General features: G+C 40.8%; 1 protein-coding gene across 1 annotated transcript; it reads left to right on the forward strand.

Moving 5' to 3' along the window:
* The first annotated feature begins 3,271 nt into the window (after nt 1-3,271).
* Nucleotides 3,272-14,688, forward strand: TAT (tyrosine aminotransferase). Its single transcript, XM_026495161.4, has 12 exons — nt 3,272-3,454; nt 4,061-4,307; nt 4,450-4,554; nt 7,020-7,087; nt 8,144-8,302; nt 8,500-8,638; nt 9,055-9,107; nt 10,030-10,182; nt 11,013-11,141; nt 11,467-11,550; nt 12,529-12,627; nt 13,516-14,688. The coding sequence occupies exons 2-12, from the start codon at nt 4,073-4,075 to the stop codon at nt 13,654-13,656; spliced, it is 1,365 nt and encodes a 454-aa protein (XP_026350946.1). The 5' UTR covers nt 3,272-3,454; nt 4,061-4,072; the 3' UTR covers nt 13,657-14,688.
* Nucleotides 14,689-19,353: the final 4,665 nt, after the last annotated feature.

The raw sequence follows: 19,353 nt of genomic DNA on the forward strand, positions 1-19,353 counted from the left end.
TAACCTCCAGGGGAGGACAGGACACCAAGCCCATAGACTGTGTGGATATGGGGGAGAGGGAGTTGAACCTGAGTCTCTTGTGTAGCTGAGATCCTTGAAAGTCTAAACCTTGAGTGGCAGGTTGTCAAAATAAGATGTATTTTGTTGTCTTCTTTCTATAGTCCATCAGTTGATCAATTTGGCAGGTCTATCAGTATTTGATAGTTTCCTAGTTACCTGTAGGAAGCTATCCCACAAATTATAGGATACTTATAAAAACTCTCAATCATTATTAATGAGTGTGTTCAATATGCTTTATTTGTAAGAGAAAAAAGTTAGAAGCTGCCGCATGTCCGATAAGAATCGAATGGTTAAATGAATACTATATAGCCATTAAAAGGAATGAAATTGATTTCCACGTATGGAAATGGAAAGGATATCAAGACAACATGTGAAGATTTTTTTAAAAGGCAAGCTATAGAATAACATTATTAAACAAATGAATCATTGAACAATATACCGAAAACTAATGATGTACTATACCTTGCTAGTTGAATTTAGTTAAAAAGATAAATAAAAATTTAAAAATTCTGATGATTTATTTTAAAAAACAGCATTATTCAATAGGAACAGAATGCAAACCACATAGTAATTTCAAATTTTCTAGTAGAAATATTTTAAAAATGTAAAAAGAAGTAGGTGATACTAATTTTAATAGTGTACTTTATCTGACCCAATATGTCCAAAATATTTAAGCATGTAATCAATATAAAATTATCAATGAGATATTTTACATTATTTTTATAGAAGTCGTCAAAACCTGATGTGTGTTTTCTATCAACACCGCCTCTCAATTTAGACAAACCACATTTCAAGTACTCAGCAGCTGCTTTTGACTAGTGGCTACAATAAGGGACAGCGCAGCTACAGAGCAAATGTGTAGTAGACACATTTTCAAACAACTTTAAAACCAGCTATATAAGTATTTTTTTTTAAAGATTTTATTTATTTATTCGACAGAGATAGAGACAGCCAGCGAGAGAGGGAACACAAGCAGGGGGAGTGGGAGAGGAAGAAGCAGGCTCATAGCGGAGGAGCCTGATGTGGGGCTCGATCCCATTACGCCGGGATCACGCCCTGAGCCGAAGGCAGACGCTTAACCGCTGTGCCACCCAGGCGCCCCTAAAACCAGCTATATAAGTATTGTATAGAAACAGAAAACAGGTCATCTGCCTGGGTGGCTCAGTTGGTTGCACGCCTGCCTTCAGCTCAGGTCATAATCCCTGGGTCATGGGATCGAGCCCCGCATCGGGCTCCCTGCTCAGGGGGAAGTCTGCTTCTCCCTCTGCCTCTGCCATTCCCCCCACTTGTGCTCTCTCTCTCTCGTTTGCTCACACACTCTCTCAAATAAATAAATAAAATCTAAAAAACAAACAAACAAACAAACCCAGAAAACACTAAAGATATACAAGAAATGACTAAAGCAGCCCTCTCTATGGAGTGGGGTTATGGGGAAAGGTGTTCAGGGCTTAGTTTATAAACATCTCTATTTGAATTTACTATACGAGGATTTTAATTACTGAAAAAGTAAGAGTAAAAGAAACTGGTTTGGAATTCGGAAATTTTGGAAAACGTTGTACAACTCCATGAGTGTACCAGGAATCACTGAATCTTACACTCTGAAGAAACCAGTGACTATTTTACTACGTGCATTTTATCTCAATTTCAAAAATACAGATATAGAACAAGATCCCAACTTTGAAGGGAAAGAATAAGACTAGTGTGTTAAGAGTGGTGATGGGATTATAAATGCTTTTAATTTTTTCTAATTTTCTCTGGTACACATGTATTTCAAATGGGGTGGTGGTGGCATAAAAGCATTTAGGAGAGAAAGGTCTTCTCCCTTGACAAAATCTGTATGCTTTGGAAACAATACCATGTTCTCATTGTGTTGGCAAGTACACAAAGTCTAACCCTTGTCCAGCCTGTGAAGTATACACCTGTCCATGCCACGTTTAACCACCATTTAATAAAACAAAGAAGCCATTCGCCTTTTGCTGGAGGGTGCCAAATAGCAGAACTGACAGCCCTTTCCTTCTCTTTGTCTTTGGATGTTTCCTTCTCTGTGTACTTGCATTTTGAAACAGAGCAGCCCTGGGTATCTAGCTCAGGGTCCCTGGCTTCCAGCTTTAGAACTTAAATTCTCTTTGACCTGGCTGGCTTCCTGTCTTTGCCTCGTGCTTCTGCTGCTCCACTGGTCAGATGAGGTGGTGAATGCTTGCTTCTTTGGAGTGGGGAAGGGAATGTGTTAGATAAGTTCTTCAAAGCACTAAGAGATGAAAGGTCCAGAAAAATAAAAGGTTATTCAACCCCATTGGAGACTTGAATCACCCAAAAGTAAATGGAGAAGAAGGAACTTATGTAACAACTCTTTGTCTTCCAATAAATAAACAGATAGGATCTGAGCCATGGAGTCCCCGAGCCTTCTCTTAACCCTTGAATGGACAGTGTTTTTCGTAGGCAGGCTCACCGGAATGCTGAGATTTCCACTGTGTGTGCTTAGGGGAGTTGTTTCGTTTAGACCTCAACTGACATTTTATTCTCCCAATAACTCCATATCAGGTAAATGAAGGAGAATTCACAGGACAGGATGCCATTGCCCAGGTGTTACTTGCCTTGAAGACCCTACTGTCGTTTAAGGTATTTGTTGAGTGGAACTTAATTTGCTTCAACTGCCTGGTTTGTTGTGACTGAAGTGGAACCTCATGGACCGGGAAAGAAGGGCAGATGTAGGAAGTAAATAGACAGGTTGCAGAACAAATTGTAAGCCTGATCCTTTCAGTGTTTTGAAAATCTATGAAATTATCTATCTATATATCTATGCTGTATCTATCTATGTATTTGTCATCTACCTACCTACCTATTAATCCATCTTGGTTAATGGATAGAAATGGCCAAATCGTTACCACTGCCTACCCCTGGGAGTGAGAATAGAGTGTATGGAGAGCAAGGGGCAAGGAAGGACTCTCACTTTTTACTTTACACGTTTCTGTACTGTTAACATGTTACTGGGTTGTTTTGTATCGAAAGAGATTTAATAAAAATTTGCAACTGTAATCATAACTGCCCCTCTGACAGTCCTCTCAGACATCTCACAAAGTGTCCAGAAAGAGTTAACACAGAGAATTCCAGATGTTTGAAGTGAGGACAAACTCCTGATTTGGTGGTGGGGTGGGGGAAGGGTTAGAGGTGAGAAGCAGCAGAAAGTGAGGCGGGGAGGAGAGGGAGGGCTGGCCACCCAGTACTCACCCTAACCAATAGCACAAAAGTTCCAGGCCCAACGCCCATTCGTGCAGACTATTTCAGGAGTCAAGAATTGCATCTGAGGCCATTGTCACTGTGACCCGTGAAAGAAGAACACTAAGAGAGCTTCCAGGTTTGTCTGCTGAGAGGCTGTTTCTCCTTTAGCTGGAAGGTAAAATCTCAAGCCTCAGCTAATCTGGTGGTGGTAACTGGGATGTATGCTTTTTTCTGTATGGTGTATTGACTTCTTTTTCCACAGGCCAGTAAGGTGCTTATGGGATAAGGCTGTGTTTTTACTGATGACAAGATTAACACTAAATTTCTAACCATGTGGAATGGCTTTTCCTGGTGCTTCTTTGCACAGGGCAAGACACAGTCTGTTGAAGCATTAGGGAGACTCTTGGGGAGGCTTTGCATGGAAAGGAGGCAATACATAGTCTTTGATGGTTTCACGATTTTCATGTCATTTCCCTTCGGTTGCACTGAGAGCAGTTAAACTTTTACAGGCATTAGGGTTGCACACAGCAAATCTCACAGTAGATAAGTATTCAATGGAACGGACTTTGCTAACGTTATACGGTGGGTTCTTGCTTTGTTTTCTGTCTCAGCAAAAGGTCTTAGAACTCCCCTCATTCACAAGAAAGCATGAGAAATGTAGCAAAACAAGGCAGTTTGGAAAGAGACGCCTAGTGAAATCACCCTGATGTGTAGGTCCAAATATGGCCCCCAAGGATGGTGCTCTGTTCTTAGAGTCACAAGGACCTCCTTTCCCCCATAGGCTCCGCTAGTGATGGACCCGTATGTCATTCAGATGAACAGCAACAGCAACCTCCCCTCCGTTCTCGATGTGCATGTCAACATTGGTGGGCGAAGCTCTTTGCCGGGAAAAATGAAAGGCAGGAAGGCCAGATGGTCCGTGAAGCCTTCAGACATGTCCAACAAAACTTTCAATCCCATCCGAGCCATTGTGGACAGCATGAAGGTGAAGCCAAATCCAAACAAAACCATGATTGCTCTGTCAATTGGTGAGTTGGGGACACTCGGGTGAGGGGCGATCATTGTTGCTCTCACTCCCCATCCTCACAGATGGTTGGAGAAGATGGGGAGTCTGAGCGCTGGGTATGGAAGAGTGATATCATGGTGGCTCTTTTTTTCTTCTGTGCAAAGGGGACCCTACTGTGTTTGGAAACCTGCCTACAGACCCTGAAGTTACCCAAGCCATGAAAGATGCCCTGGACTCTGGGAAGTATAACGGCTATGCCCCCTCCATTGGTAAGCATCTCCTGAGACTCTGTCCGGTGCCTTCCAAATCTTTAGTGCTCTTCTATTAGGAATACATTTCTAGTGATTCTCCTTGCTTCCTTGATGCATGGTTCCTAAGGAGAGGCTAAAATAAAATGGCCGTTTGGATTTGGGGAAGGAGGTCTCAGAACGCTTAAGCACAGCCAGCAAGGTCTAGCTTCTTTCCTGGCTTCCTTTGGCACGCTGACCCTACCTCTCTAAGCCCCCTTCACATACTTCTTTCTCAAATAGCACTCCTATCCTATTATTGCTAGTTCTAATAGGAAGGCCTTGAGTTTGATGGCAGTGGCTTCTGTACTGAGCCCACTAGGTCCTAAATTAATTTGCATATCACACTATGTAAGTAGCTTCTTGGCTTTATTTCCCCTTCTCCATACATTCCACGGTTATTTTAATTAGGGTTCTGACCACATTCAAATGCAGTTCTAACTGTGGCAGATGAAAGAGATAAAAACAAACTAGAATATAAGGAAGGGGCTGTCGTACTGAGGATTAGAAGGTTGTTTCTGACAGAAAGAAATTATTCTTATTTAGGTGTTTTTAAAATATAAGTTCCAGATGTACAGCTGTATAACATGACAGCTGTATACACTACAAAGTGATCACCACCCCAAGTCTGGTTACCATCCATCACCATACAGTTGACCCCTTCACCCATTTTGCCCATCCCTATTCTTATTTAGGTTTAACTGTCTCTATCGATTAAACATTTCCACATTAAACATTTTAATAAAATAAGTGATCCCTTGACTTTATTTCAGTGTTGCACATCTGTCTATAATGTGCACCTAGCAACATATTCTTTTCTTTTTTTAAATTATTTTTATTTTTTTATTTGAATATAGTTGACACACAATGTTACTTTAGTTTCAAGCATTCAACATAGTGATTCAACATCTCTATGTGTTATGCTGTGCTCACCGAAAGTGTAGCTACCATCTGTTACTACATGAAGCTATTTCACTATCATTGACTGTATTCCCTGTGCTGTGCCTTTTATTCTTGTAACTTACTCATTCCATAACTGTATCTCCTTGTCCCATTCACCCATTTGCCCATCCTCCTACCCAGCTCCCTCTGGCAGCCATCATTTTGTTCTCTGTATTTATTGGTCTGATTTAGATTTTTTTTTGTTTGTTCGTTCATCTGTTTTTTAGATTTCACATGTAAGTGAATCTGTCTTTCTCAGTCTGACTTATTTCACTTAACATAATACCCTCTAGGTCCATCCATGTCATCGCAAAGGCAAGACATAATAACATATTTCTTTTTTTTTAAAGCATAATAACATATTTCTAATGTAGAATACAAATCCAGTTTCATGCTAAAATGGAATTTTTAAAAAGATTTTATTTTTATTTATTTGACAGAAAGAGAGCACAAGCAGGGGAGCGGCAGACGGGGAGAGGGAGACACAGGCTCTGCACTGAGCAGGGAGCCTGAAGCAGAGCTCAGTCCCAGGACCCTGGGATCATGACCTGAGCCAAAGGCAGAGGCTTAACCGATTGAGCCATCCTGGCGCCCCACTTTTAGAAACACTTCAGAGAGGTCTGAGGACATAACTTTTAAGTTGATTGTTTATACTTTATAAAATTTCATACAACATAAATAAAAACAAAGTAAGATCAAAAATGAGGTTATGAAACAAGTTTATAACTTTTATACCCAAAGTATTAGAGAACTGATTCAACCTGAAAAACCAGAACCAATTCTCCATGTGGCAAATATTCAAAGGATATGAACATTTCATGTCAAAAGAAATACAGATCATAATATATATCTAGGAAAATGCTCTTCCTTATGAATAATTAAGGAAGTGTTGATTTATAGAACTTCGAGACATTTATCTTTATTAAGTGGAACATTATGAAATATTGCATCTGGACTTTATGATTGAATGGAATCTTTTTGGAAAGCAATTTTGCAAAACATAATTTGTATGATGCTGACTCTACTTCAAGTTTGTAAGCCAACATTTGGAAATATTGTCCAAAAATAGAATTTAAAAGAAAAAATTGTGCTAAACCACTAATAGGTATATCATATGATCTAAAAATCTTAGAGGGACCCAATGTATTGAATGCATTGATTATAACTTTTCAAAAAATATAGTCCCTGAAAGTGATTTAGGAATAATCTAAATCCTGTTTTGGTTTTTTTTTTTTAATGAAAAATAAAACATAATCACAGGAACCAAGATGGTGCAGAGTATTTTATAGTTAGGAGAGTTCTCCTTGTTATTATTCATATATTTGAGCTTATTATAAAAATGTAAAACATAAAGTCAGTCTCCTTTCTCTGTGGTGGCTCGGAACTAACCTGAATGGTACGCGCTCCAAGCAGGAGCAGAAAGTAGCGGGAAGCCCTCTTGACTCTAGGGCATAGTGGTCAGGTGCCAGATGCAAACTTCCAGGTTCTTCCTTCTACTCTTTCAGGCTATTTATCCAGTAGGGAGGAGATTGCTTCTTACTACCACCGGCCCGAGGCTCCCCTGGAAGCTAAGGTAAGCTTTAGACAACATATCAGCTCTGAAGCAGTAGTGGACAATTTGTGCCTTTTTCCTTGTTACTTTCACGTAAGGAATACAGGTTGCCCGGTGAACAAAAGGTGTGGAGAATTTCCCTTTAGCAATTTGAGGACTTATATAGAGAGGCTGCTAATCTGTGATTATATCTAATGTCATTACAGTATGATGATGATGTTGCCCACAACTTATGTGGTGTCCTGTCTTAAGGAGACTCAAAGGACTCAGAGGTCCCCCTATATTTGATTCTTGGCAAAAGATCATTAAAAAAAATAATTCATAAACACCAAATAAGTAACATTTTTTATTTTACCAATAGGATCTTTTCTTAAATTTGTAGCTCCCCTCATCACCTAAGTTCACTCAGTGGGGAAGATCGAGGTACTGTGGCATATCGAACTGATGGCAGTGCCAAGTTTAAATGCCATGCTCCCTCTATTGTCTACTCTGTGTGGTCGATACTTCTTAACGTAAGAGGTGCCCTCAGTCTATTTCAGGGAAGAGTCAGGCTTCAAATTTCTGGTCAAAAATAAATAAATAACCAAGTGAAAAAGTCCAAGGTCATAATGGAAGTCTGCTGAGTCACAGCTGCCATGTCCTTTTTAAAGTGATTTGCTCCTTTTTTTTTTTTAATTTATTTGAGAGAGAAGGTGAGAGCAGGGAGGGGCAGAGGAAGAGGGAGAGAGATAATCACAAGCAGACTCCAGGCTGAGTGTGGAGCCTGACTCTGGGCTTGATCCCATGACCCTGAGATCATGGCCCGAGCCGAAATCAAGAGCTAGATGCTTAACCGACTAAGCCACCCAAGCGCCCCAAGTGATTTATGTCTTTTATGTGGTCATCGTTTTCAACATTTAGCTATGGATATACATAAACATTAATTTATTTCAATATTGGTGTAGTACAGCCCTTTCTACTTTGCTTAGAACTTGTAAGAGTGAGTTTATTATGGCTTCCCACTCACCCATCTGATAATCTCTTCTCTCTTGTTGCTATTGGAACCTCTCACAAAGTGAAGCTTTTATGTCTTTACAGGATGTCATTCTGACTAGTGGCTGCAGTCAGGCTATTGAACTTTGTTTAGCTGTGTTGGCCAACCCAGGACAAAACATCCTAGTTCCGAGACCCGGTTTCTCGCTCTACAGGACTTTGGCTGAATCGATGGGAATTGAGGTCAAACTCTACAATTTATTGGTAAACAACTTTTTAATTTTAGACTTAAGTGCTCAATTATTATGTCGTAATAGATGACCATTATCTTAGCACAGAAAGATCTGGAAGTGGGTGGCGGAGGCCACAAACACATTTCATCATTTAGAAGACACTGTTAGATGAGTGTTTCCCCTAAATTTTTCAGAATCATCTTAGTCTCACCCTTTCTTCCTCCCCAGCCAGAGAAGTCTTGGGAAATTGACTTGAAACAACTGGAATCTTTGATTGATGAAAAGACAGCTTGTCTCATTGTTAATAATCCATCAAACCCCTGTGGGTCAGTGTTCAGTAAAAGTCACCTCCAGAAAATTCTGGCTGGTAAGTTCATCAGACTTCATTTGCCAGGAGCAGATATGGAGATGGAATCCTTTTTCTGTTGCCTGGAATAAGTAAGGAGTCAGTTCCAAGCTGAGGATGGAAATGGGGGAGCTCCCCGGGGGTCTCCAGTGAATAGTGTGCCACTGGAACGGTAGGACTTGCCTGCAAGGAGAAAAAGGCAACGCGTGCCTCTGCACCATTCCCATATGTGGAAGAGAGGGTTTGAAATATCCATTTGGTTAAATGGCAAATTTAGGCTCTGTACCCTGGAAGAGTATAAGAAGAATATATAGTTCTTAAAGAGGAAAACAAAACATACACATGTGAAATGCAAAATAAAGTAAGTCCAGGTGAATATTAATTGCTAGGGCAATTTATATTAAAAAATTATTTCAGCCTGTTTCCCTTATTTTCAGTGGCTGCAAGGCAGTGTGTCCCCATCTTAGCTGATGAGATCTATGGAGACATGGTAAGTCTTGGGCAGGATATATCACTACAATAATCTCAATTCCAAATTATTTCATGGGACCTTTAGAGGTGGCATCTAGAATAACCAGAAGTAATTCCTAATCATTTCAGTACAGCAAATCAGTATCCCTGCACTCTTAAAAGTGTCAATAGGTTGGGGTGCCTGGGTGGCTTAGTTGGTTACCTGTGTCAGGCTTTGCATTGGGTGTGGAGCCTGCTTCAGATTCTCTTTCTTCCTATTCTCCTCCTCCCCCCTGCCTTAAAAAAATATACATACAGATCTACGACACCATAGCCAGTTTTCCAAAGTCCAAAAAGCTATGAACATCTGAAGATTTTTGAAATTCATTTGGTGAAAAAACCTGGCTTGACCTGATATAAAGATATTTGTAGATTTTTTATGTATCTCACAGATCTATATATTTGTCAAAAACGTAAGGAAAGGGACAGAAATGTTAATATGCTTGATTAGGAGTACTGTCCCAGACTGCCTTGGGGGTGTTACATTATATATGATACATGTGCTGCATAACCTCCAAAATCCAAACAGTTCTGCGTTCTGCAACAAATATAGGCCCAGGAATTTCAGACAAAGGGCTGTGGGCCCCTGTTTTATTTTTAGATCTCTAATTCCAACAGGCATTTAGTCCCTAGAGTGAGCTTCATTGGGTTATACATATTCCCAGGCTAGGGTCCGTGTCCTCATTGTAGGCTTCCTTTAATCCAGACCAGACACCAGGTTAAGTGTCTTGGGATGGTCTCCTTTGAAGCCTCTTGGACTCCCAATCATGCTTCAGGGTAGGATGAGTTCAGAAATCCATGGCCCCGTCCCTAGTTTTACAAGGTAAAGAAACGGTGGGAGGCATGAGATTTGGAAAAAGGTAAGCCAGAAGACAACTCTAACAAGCATCTCCTCTCCTCAGGTGTTTTCGGATTCTACATTTGAGCCTTTGGCCACCCTCAGCAGCAACGTCCCCATCCTGTCCTGTGGAGGGCTGGCCAAGCGCTGGCTGGTTCCTGGCTGGAGGTTGGGCTGGATCCTCATCCATGACCGAAGAGACATTTTTGGCAATGAGGTAAGAACAATGTGGTGAAATGGTATGTCTAATTTAGTGTGTGTGTGTGTGTGTGTATTTACTTTGCATGCGCAGTGGTTAGGAGGTGATTTTTTGTTATAGTGTTATTTTTTCCCTCTTCTTTGCCCTGTAGTTCTGGGTTCCTGGAAAGATGCCTGGAAAGATGGTACTAGTTATTCCTCTCCAAAACTCAGTCTTCTTGTACCTGGCTCTGTGAAGAAGTTCCATCTGCTTTTAATTCTGGACCACAAAAAAAGGAAACAAAAGCTCTAATGATACCTGATACTGTTTGCAGGCTTATGAGGTGCCAGCATTCAAAATACATTATTTTCATTTAATCCTCCCAACAACCCTATGAGGCCAGGAGGAGTATTATCTACATTTCACAGTTGGGAAAATTAGGCATTAAGATGTTGTATAATTTGCCCAGAGTCACACAGGAGGTGTGTGACAGAGCTAGGCTAAAACCTGGCGGTCTGATCCAAGAATGCCACTAGGCACCGTCACTTCCGCAGAGTTTAAAAGCCTGATGAAAAGAATGATCAGAATAAGAATCCCCAGGGGCTCCTGGGTGGCTCAGTAGTTAAGCGTCTGCCTTTGGCTCAGGGCGTGATCCCGGCGTTATGGGATCGAGCCCCATATCAGGTTCCCCTGCTGGGAGCCTGCTTCTTCCTCTCCCACTACCCCTGCTTGTGTTCCCTCTCTCGCTGGCTGTCTCTCTCTCTGTCAAATAAATAAAAAAATAAAATTAAAAAAAAAAAAAAGAATAAGAATCCCCAAAGCTGGAATGCTTAAGGAAGGCTAAATAATATGTTTGCTGGGCACTTTAGATCCGAGATGGGCTGGTGAAGCTGAGTCAGCGGATCCTGGGACCCTGCACCATCGTCCAGGGAGCTCTGAAAAGCATCCTGCATCGCACCCCTCAGGAGTTCTACCACAACACTCTGAGCTTCCTGAAGGTACAGGCAGCCCGTGGCCGTCCACGCTGGCAGTCTGGGAAAGCCACCAGTGGAATTAGGAATAATGGGTCCTCATTTCTGGAGCAATGTTCCATTATGGGGCTTCCAAATCAGGAGGTGGCATCAGTGTAACATTTCTCTCCTTTCTGGCAATGCACTCGGCTCCTGGCCAAAAGCTTCCAGTGGTAGGACCTTTTCCTGTTGATTCCTTATGCCTGCAGGGCAAACGCAGGTTCCCTGCCTTCGGTGTGGGCTCTACTTTTAATGAGTTGCTTTTCTTTCACTTAAATTTCGATCCTTGACATCTTTCTACCTCCTCTTATAGTCCAATGCTGATCTTTGCTATGGGGCATTGGCTGCCATCCCTGGACTCCAGCCAGTCCGTCCTTCTGGGGCCATGTACCTCATGGTAAGTATGTGGGTGGCAGGCATTTGCTGTAGGGCAAGCAGAAGCCAGTCTGCAGCACCCACAAAGACAACCAACTAAGCTTCTGGGCCAGTCAGTTTAGGAATCTCCTTGTTCTGAATCGCCCCACTAACATGATTTAACCTTAGTGCTAAAAAAAACAAAAACAAAAACCTTTTAAAATGATTAATTCCTCAATACAGGAAATGGTTTTATGTGTAGATAACAGGGAAGATATAAGACACAAATAAGAGGCTTTCCGTACCATAGTACTTCTCAACTAGGAATGATACTGGTTCCCTAGGGGCGTTAGGGAATATATGGGAATTTTGTTTGTTTGCAGAATGACTTCGGGCAGGTGTTGGGGGAGTGCTCTTGGCATTTCATGGACTGGGGATACTAAATATCTTACAGTGGGTGGGATTGTTCCATGCAATCAAGAATTGCCTGGCCCATAATGCTTATATCGCCTTTTTAGAGAAACATTGGCATTTTGTTTGCAGCTCTCATTTATCATTGTCCAGGAAGGAATGTTCCAAAAAACTAAATTAGTAATATAAATACATCCTCTCTTCTCTATGAAAAATTTCATGAGCTCCAAAGTGTTAAAACTCTCATTTATCAGGGGCGCCTGGGTGGCGCAGTCGTTAAGCGTCTGCCTTCGGCTCAGGGCCTGATCCCAGCGTTCTGGGATCGAGCCCCACATCAGGCTCCTCCGCTAGAAGCCTGCTTCTCCGCTGGGAGCCTGCTTCTTCCTCTCCCACTCCCCCTGCTTGTGTTCCCTCTCTCGCTGGCTGTCTCTCTCTGTCAAATAAATAAATAAAAATCTTAAAAAAAAAAAAAAAGAACTCAGTCTCTTAGTTATCAGTAGTAGAGTTCCAAGATATTTTGTAGAGCAGTCCCTACCTTCATTTCTAGCATAGGGAGTTGGCCTGTTTTCCCTCCTTCTGATAAGTTTGCCTCTCGCTGTTTTTGGTATAGGTTGGAATTGAGATGGAACATTTCCCAGAATTTGAGAATGACGTGGAGTTCACGGAGCGCTTAGTTGCTGAGCAGTCAGTCCACTGCCTCCCAGCAACGGTGAGTGCTTACGTCTCTCTCAGGACATTCTCAACTGTTTCTAGGGCCTCAGGAGCTCTCCCTGAGCTGGTCTTTAACCTGATTTTTTCCTCCCCCAACAAAGTGTATTCTCATTTGATAAAATTTAAACTGATGTGTCTCATGGCCTTCATTTAAAATTTGTTTCTCCCCCGTCATTATCCCATCTGTACTGGGAAGAAAGGTTGTGGCCGAACATTTTAGGCTGAGGGAAATTAGCTTGTCCCACAAGTCCCCTTTAAGATGAATTAACTGTTACTAGACTTAGCACCCCAGTGATGGCTAAGAAAAGAAGCAGAGCTAAAATAAAACAAGATCATTTATTTGGTGTCTCAGAATCGCAATTTCGAGAACACAGATTTAGGCAGCAGACCAAATAGTGTCCTCCCACTCCCCACCCTTCCCATCCCCCTGGAACAGAAGTCAAGGGTTTTTAAAGACCAAAGGAGATGCTTGTATATATTTTTTATAGGCTTTTGATTGATTGGTGGCAGAAAACTAATCTTGGCTGAATATAATTGGTTACTAAGGCTGTCACTGAGCAAAGACTCTTACTATAGCAAGTTGCAGTAAGGAGTAACTAAGGACTCTGGCTGAGTCCTTGTAAGATTTGTGGTTTGGCCCAGTTCAAAAGCTCATGGATGCACCGGTGAAGAGGTGCTTAAGGTCCACCTCCTTAATGACCTCCTGGGTCCATTTTAAAACCCCCTGACATAAGTGACCCCATTTCATTTCACCTTCCACAGTGGAACTGATAGCTCTGAGTAAATGACATCACTGCTGCTTGCTGATCAGGACCCAGGTCATTTTAGGGGTGGTTTAGTACCAGATTCAATTGCTACAAGAATAACAGGCTCTTATTTTTTGCAGTGCTTCGAGTACCCGAATTTCTTCCGGGTGGTAATCACGGTCCCCAAAGTGATGATGCTGGAGGCCTGTAGCCGGATCCAGGAGTTCTGTGAGCTGCACTACCATTGTACTGAAGGGAGCCAGGAAGAGTGTGACAAATAGGCCCAAGTCTCTTGAGTATGTGTCCGGTGAGCTCTGGACGGGACTTGCTGTTCCTCAAGAGGAATCAGGTGCCCCTACTGGGAGAGGGGCCTCAGAAGCATGTCAAGGGTTCAGAATTGCTCCTGCTTTTCCCCAACTATGTCCACATACACACTCTGAATCCCAGATTCTCCTCTCACTCTGCTCTGCTGGAGTGACTCACTAATTCATGAATCTGCCCCCTCCGATATGACTTCCTCCTTTTTTCCTGAGAGTGAGTGAAACTTACCAGAAAGTGGTAGAAACAAGAAAAATAAAAGCTCATGATGAGAGAAACAAAAGATTGAGAGAATTTGTGCCCCCAAACATTTCCTCATACTATAAGTAAGAGCACACTCTCTCCAGTCAGGTCAGACGCCCAAATCTGTTACTGCTTTACTTCAGGTATACCTCGCTTTATGCAATAGAACTATAACGAAAGAAGTTGGGGACACGTGTATTTGGTTAATTATATTTTAAACACATTAGGAAAATTTGCTAATTTGAAGGATCCCTTACAGAAACCTTCTTGTTGATTTTTTTTAAAAAGAATTATTGATTGTATGGGGCTCCTGCCTGGCTCAGTCGGTAGAGCATGTGAGTCTTGATCTTGGGGTCATGAGTTTGAGCCCCACATTGGGTGCAGAGATTACATACATTCATACGTAAATAGAATTATTGATTGTAAAGGTAATCAATGGACTTTCTAAATTTAGATGTATGTACATCAGGGTTTCTTAAAATGAGGGCACATCTATACTTTAAAAAAAAAAAAAAAAGGAGGAATCATAGGACCTTCCAGAAATACTGTGGTGTAAGGGCCAGACCTCACTTATCATTTTTATGGAATCATTGCTTTTGCTGTAAGGTTGATATTGATTTATTGATATATATATTATCTTTTCATATGTTTTCTAAGAAACATTTATATTGACAAGTTCCTTTATTTTGCCAAGGGCATAAATTATTGTTTTTCTTCTTTTTTTAAAAAAATAAATTTTACTAAATACTCTCTTTTGTGATGTGGTTTTTCTCCCCTGTGGGGAATTCCTGTTTCCAGGTGCTGTTCATTTTTCAGTCTGATTGACTGAAGCCACTAGGTTTCATTTATTTCTTTGTCCATGTACTGACATTTGGAGTTACTTAAGAAACACTATTCCTAAAACATCTAATATGGGAGTTCAACTTCTGGCTTCCTACTTACAAACAAGGCAAACAAAGAAGCAACATTATAAACCTTTGGTCTTTGACTTTACCTTTCCACTTTTTGGGACTCCCAATCTCTGGTCCCAGATTCCTATGCTCTAGATCCACTAACCACTCACTGGTGAATTAAACCGAAGGGGTCCAGTTGACCCATGGAATGAGAGGCATCAGACATCTTTCGTTATGGGCCTTTTGCCTGCAAATCCTCTTAGGCCCAGTTGACTAGTTTTTTCCTGAAGACTTCCCCTTAGAGGAGAAAGCATGAAGTTATCTTGCAAGGTTGGGGGCAGGAGTATACTATAATCAGTCTGGAGAGTACTCACTAAGAGAAATTTTCCTTTTCTAGGAGAGGAACTTCAGGTCTCAACCCTGCTAGTCACACCCAGTTAATTTCCTTTACAAAAATAAACATCAAATGTCCATGTTTAGTGAGTTCCCACTAAAATTTACCTTTTAATTTTCTTTGGCAAATCCAAAGGGAACACACAACAATTGAAATGATAAAGATTTGTTTCCTGTATGCCACCAATGCCAATAATTTTCCAAAAGTGCCTGGTGCCTCTTTTCCTGTACCCCCCTGGCCCCAACCCCCAAAAGATCTCTGTCCAGAACTATACAGGAAGACTTGGTGGTTTACACAAGACGTTTTATCTTAACATGTGCATATAATTCTGTCCAGCTTACTGAATTCTACTCAGACTTCTTAAACTTCAGAATTTCGTGTCTACATTTTGATAAAGGAGTCAAAGAAATACTCAAACATTAAAAAAAAATAATACATGCACACTGGGCAAATTTCAAAGGATGCAAACAAACAAAAACCAAAAACATTCTTCATGCCCATCCTTCAGCCCCTCAAGTCTCTCATCCCTTGAGGTAATCAGTTAGCAGTTGCAGGTCCATTCTTCGAGATTATTCTGTGCATATGTAAACGTGTATGTGTGTGTGTGTTTTCCCTTGTCCTTTCCTTTCTTCAAAGTAACTATTACTCAACTTTATAATTCAGCTTCCTATGGAAGACAAATAAGGGATATTTCTGAGGTGTCCATCACCTCCTGGGTGTTTCTAGATAAAAAGAACCCCTGGGCGGGGCTGCTTCCAAACAAAATTAAAATCCCCCCAGGGATAGCTTCCAGATGCTTCGCGGACCACAGAGGCAGGAGAGAGGCTGGTGTCTGAGCGACTCAGAAAAAAACAATGCGTTAAAAAATTCTGTGAATTCACTTTTCTTTCTAGGCCAGAGGACCGCCTATCGGATAACTAGCAAGGACCACAAAGCTAAAGGCCACAAAGCATCCCATCCCAGTCCCTAAGAACCAACAACGCCCTGACGGCGGGGGGGCCGGGGGAGGGGGAGTGGAGTCGGTGAGGAGAAACTACGGCTGCGCAGGCGCTGATGCGAGTGCCGGGCGCCGTGCAGCTCAGGGAGCATGCGCCGTGACGGGCGCCGAAGCGCCACTCAGGGCGCAGGCGCAGAACCTGAGCAGTCCGTCGCTTCAAGGGGTGCTGCCTCTTTCTCAGTTGAGGGCTTCGATTTTGTTTCCTCCTCCAGCTTTTCTCTCGGACCCGTGCCCTGTGGAGAGATTCTCTACCTCGTTTGCCTCCTGTCTGGGCCACATCCGACAGGAGGCTTCCGGAAGTTGACACATCCCTAGGTATTGTAAACACCTGTTACTTAAGTGAACTGTACATTTTTCTTTTCCTCACCCGGGGCCAGTCCGAGGAGTTGTGAAACAGAAGCAGAAATTCCCCGTAGCTGTTGTTAGCTGACAACAATTGTGTGGTCCCTGGGACTTTTCTCCAAAGAATTGTGTCCCGAGTACCTAGCGTTTACGTTCGGATCTCTACTCAAGCAGAAAAAAAAAAAAAAATGAATCCACTGCTGTGCTCCACTTTACTACCAGGAGGGGCTGTGTTTTAAGTACCCTAGAGGTTGAATTACTGAATCCGTAGAACTGAATTCCCGGTACATCTTATTCATACTCTTATTTATTTTAAACAGTTTGGGTATATTTACAAGCAAGTTTCATACGAGTTTCCTAGAACCTGTAAATCCGGATGATTTCTGTGGGTCAAGTTGTTACAGAGCACCTTCCAAAGAAGCAGTCACTTTGCGACATTACAATCGAGGTATTATTATGTAGGAGGCGATGATGCCATTTCTGCAAGGAAACAATGAGATGAACTAGCAAGTGTGTTTTCATTTTTGTCAATGTTTCAAGCATGGAAAAGAATTCTTGCTCTTTAAGACATTTACTCATTTGGTAATTGAAATGCAAAGTGCATTATGGAATTCAAAGTATATTATGCCCCGTTTAAAAAATAAAGCCCCGGGAGTTCGTACTTTGGCAGCACATATACTAAAATTGGAACAATACAGAAAAGATAAGCATGGTACTCGTAGTCCAAATTGAACAGCACATTAAAAGGATTATACCCCATATCCAAGTGGGCTTTATTCCAGGAATCCAAGAGTGATTCAACATATGAAAACCAATCAATGTAATACACAACCACAACATCATGAAGGGTGAAACATGATCATCTCTATCGTTGCAGACAAAGCATTTGACAAGATTCTACACGCTGGCATGATAAAAACACTCAAGCCAGAAATAGAAGGAAATAACATCAGCATAATAAAGACCATCCATGGAAATCCCATAGCTAACATCATAATAATGAAAGGCTAAAAGCTTTTCCAAGGATGCCCGCTCTTGCCAGTTCTACAGTTCTATTCAACATTATGTTGAAAGTCCTAGTCAGAGCAAATAGGCAAGAAAAAGAAAGAAAAGGCATCCAAATTAGAAAGGAAGCAGTAATACTATCCCTATTATTAGATGACACGATCTATAGGTAGAAAACCCTAAATATTCCATAAGAAAACTACTAGAAAAAAAAGAAAACTATTAGAACATATCAACTATACTTCAATAAAAAATTAAAATTAAAAAAAGCAAAAATCAAAGAATACCTGTTAGAACTAACAACTGAATTCAGCAAAGTTGCAGGATATAAAATCAATGCACAAAAATCAGTTGTGTTTCTATACACTAATAACAATCTGAAAAGGACATTAAGAAACTAATTTCATTTACAATAGCATCAAAAAGAATAAAATACCTGGGAATAAACCTAACCAAGGAAATGAAAGGGGATTACTAATCAGAGAAATGCAAAACAAAACCACAATGAGATACCACCTCATGCCCATTAGGATGATTACAAAGAAAAAAGAAAGGGAGGGAGGATGGGAAGGAAGGAAGGAAAGGAGAAAGAAAGGAAAAGAAAAAAAAGAAGTGATGGGAAGGATGTGAAGAAATTGGAACCGTTGTTCACTGTTGTTGACAATGTAAAATGGTGCATCCACAATGAAAAACATGGCAGTTTCTCAAAAAATTAAAAATTGAACTACCATATGATCCAGCAGTACTACTTGTGGGAATATATCCAAAAGAACTGAAAGCAGGGTGTCAAAGAAATATTTGTAAATCTATGTTCATAGCAGCATCATCAAGAGTCGAGGAGTGGAAGCCATCTAGATGTTCACTGATGAATGAATGGATAAACAAAATGTGATATATACATACAGCAGAATACTATTCAGCCTTAAAAAGGAAGGAAATGCTATAACATGGATAATTCTTGAGAATACTGTGTTAAATGAAATAAGCCGGTCACAAAATGACAAATAATGTATGATTCCACTTCCATGAGGTATCTAAAGTAGTCAATTTCATAGAAATAAAGTAGAATAGTGGTTACCAAGCATTGGGGGAGGGGGAAAAGATTTCTTGTTTAGTGGGTATAGAGTTTCCTATTTGCATAGTGAAAAAGTTCTGGAGATTTGTTTTACAACAATGTGAATATACTGAACATTACTGAATTGTACACTTACACTTAGAAATGGTTAAGATGGTAAATTTTATGCCATGTGTCCTTTCTAACAACAAAAAAAGTAAATCTTAAGAGTTCTCATCACAAGGAAAAAAATTTTTTTTCTTTTTTGGTGTGTCTATATAAGATGATGGATGTTAACTAAACTTATTGTACAAATCATTTCACAATATAGGTAAGTCAAATTGTTATGATGTACTCCTTAAACTTATATAGTGATGTATGTCAATCATATCTCAATGAAACTGGAACAAAATTGAAAGCCACAAAAATGTAAGCTTCACGAAGGCAAGGACTCTTTTGTCTTTTATTTTCTTGTATATGCTCAGTGTCCAGAACAGCCTCTGAAACGTTGTAGGTTCTCAAACGATATTGGATGAATGAATGAATGGGAAAATATGAAGACTAATATATTGCCGTTACTTTTTATCTTCTTGTTAAGTGAGCTACAGCAAGGAGATATTAAATTTAACTGAGGATATTACTAGTGTAGAAGGAAGACCCAGAGACAAAGATATTTAGAAAGTTTACTTTCAAAGAGGTGCAAGGAAATGGCCAATAAGCACTTGAAAAGTT

The sequence above is a fragment of the Ursus arctos genome, unplaced genomic scaffold, assembly GCF_023065955.2.
Source record: "Ursus arctos isolate Adak ecotype North America unplaced genomic scaffold, UrsArc2.0 scaffold_19, whole genome shotgun sequence".
Classification (NCBI taxonomy): Eukaryota; Metazoa; Chordata; class Mammalia; order Carnivora; family Ursidae; genus Ursus; species Ursus arctos.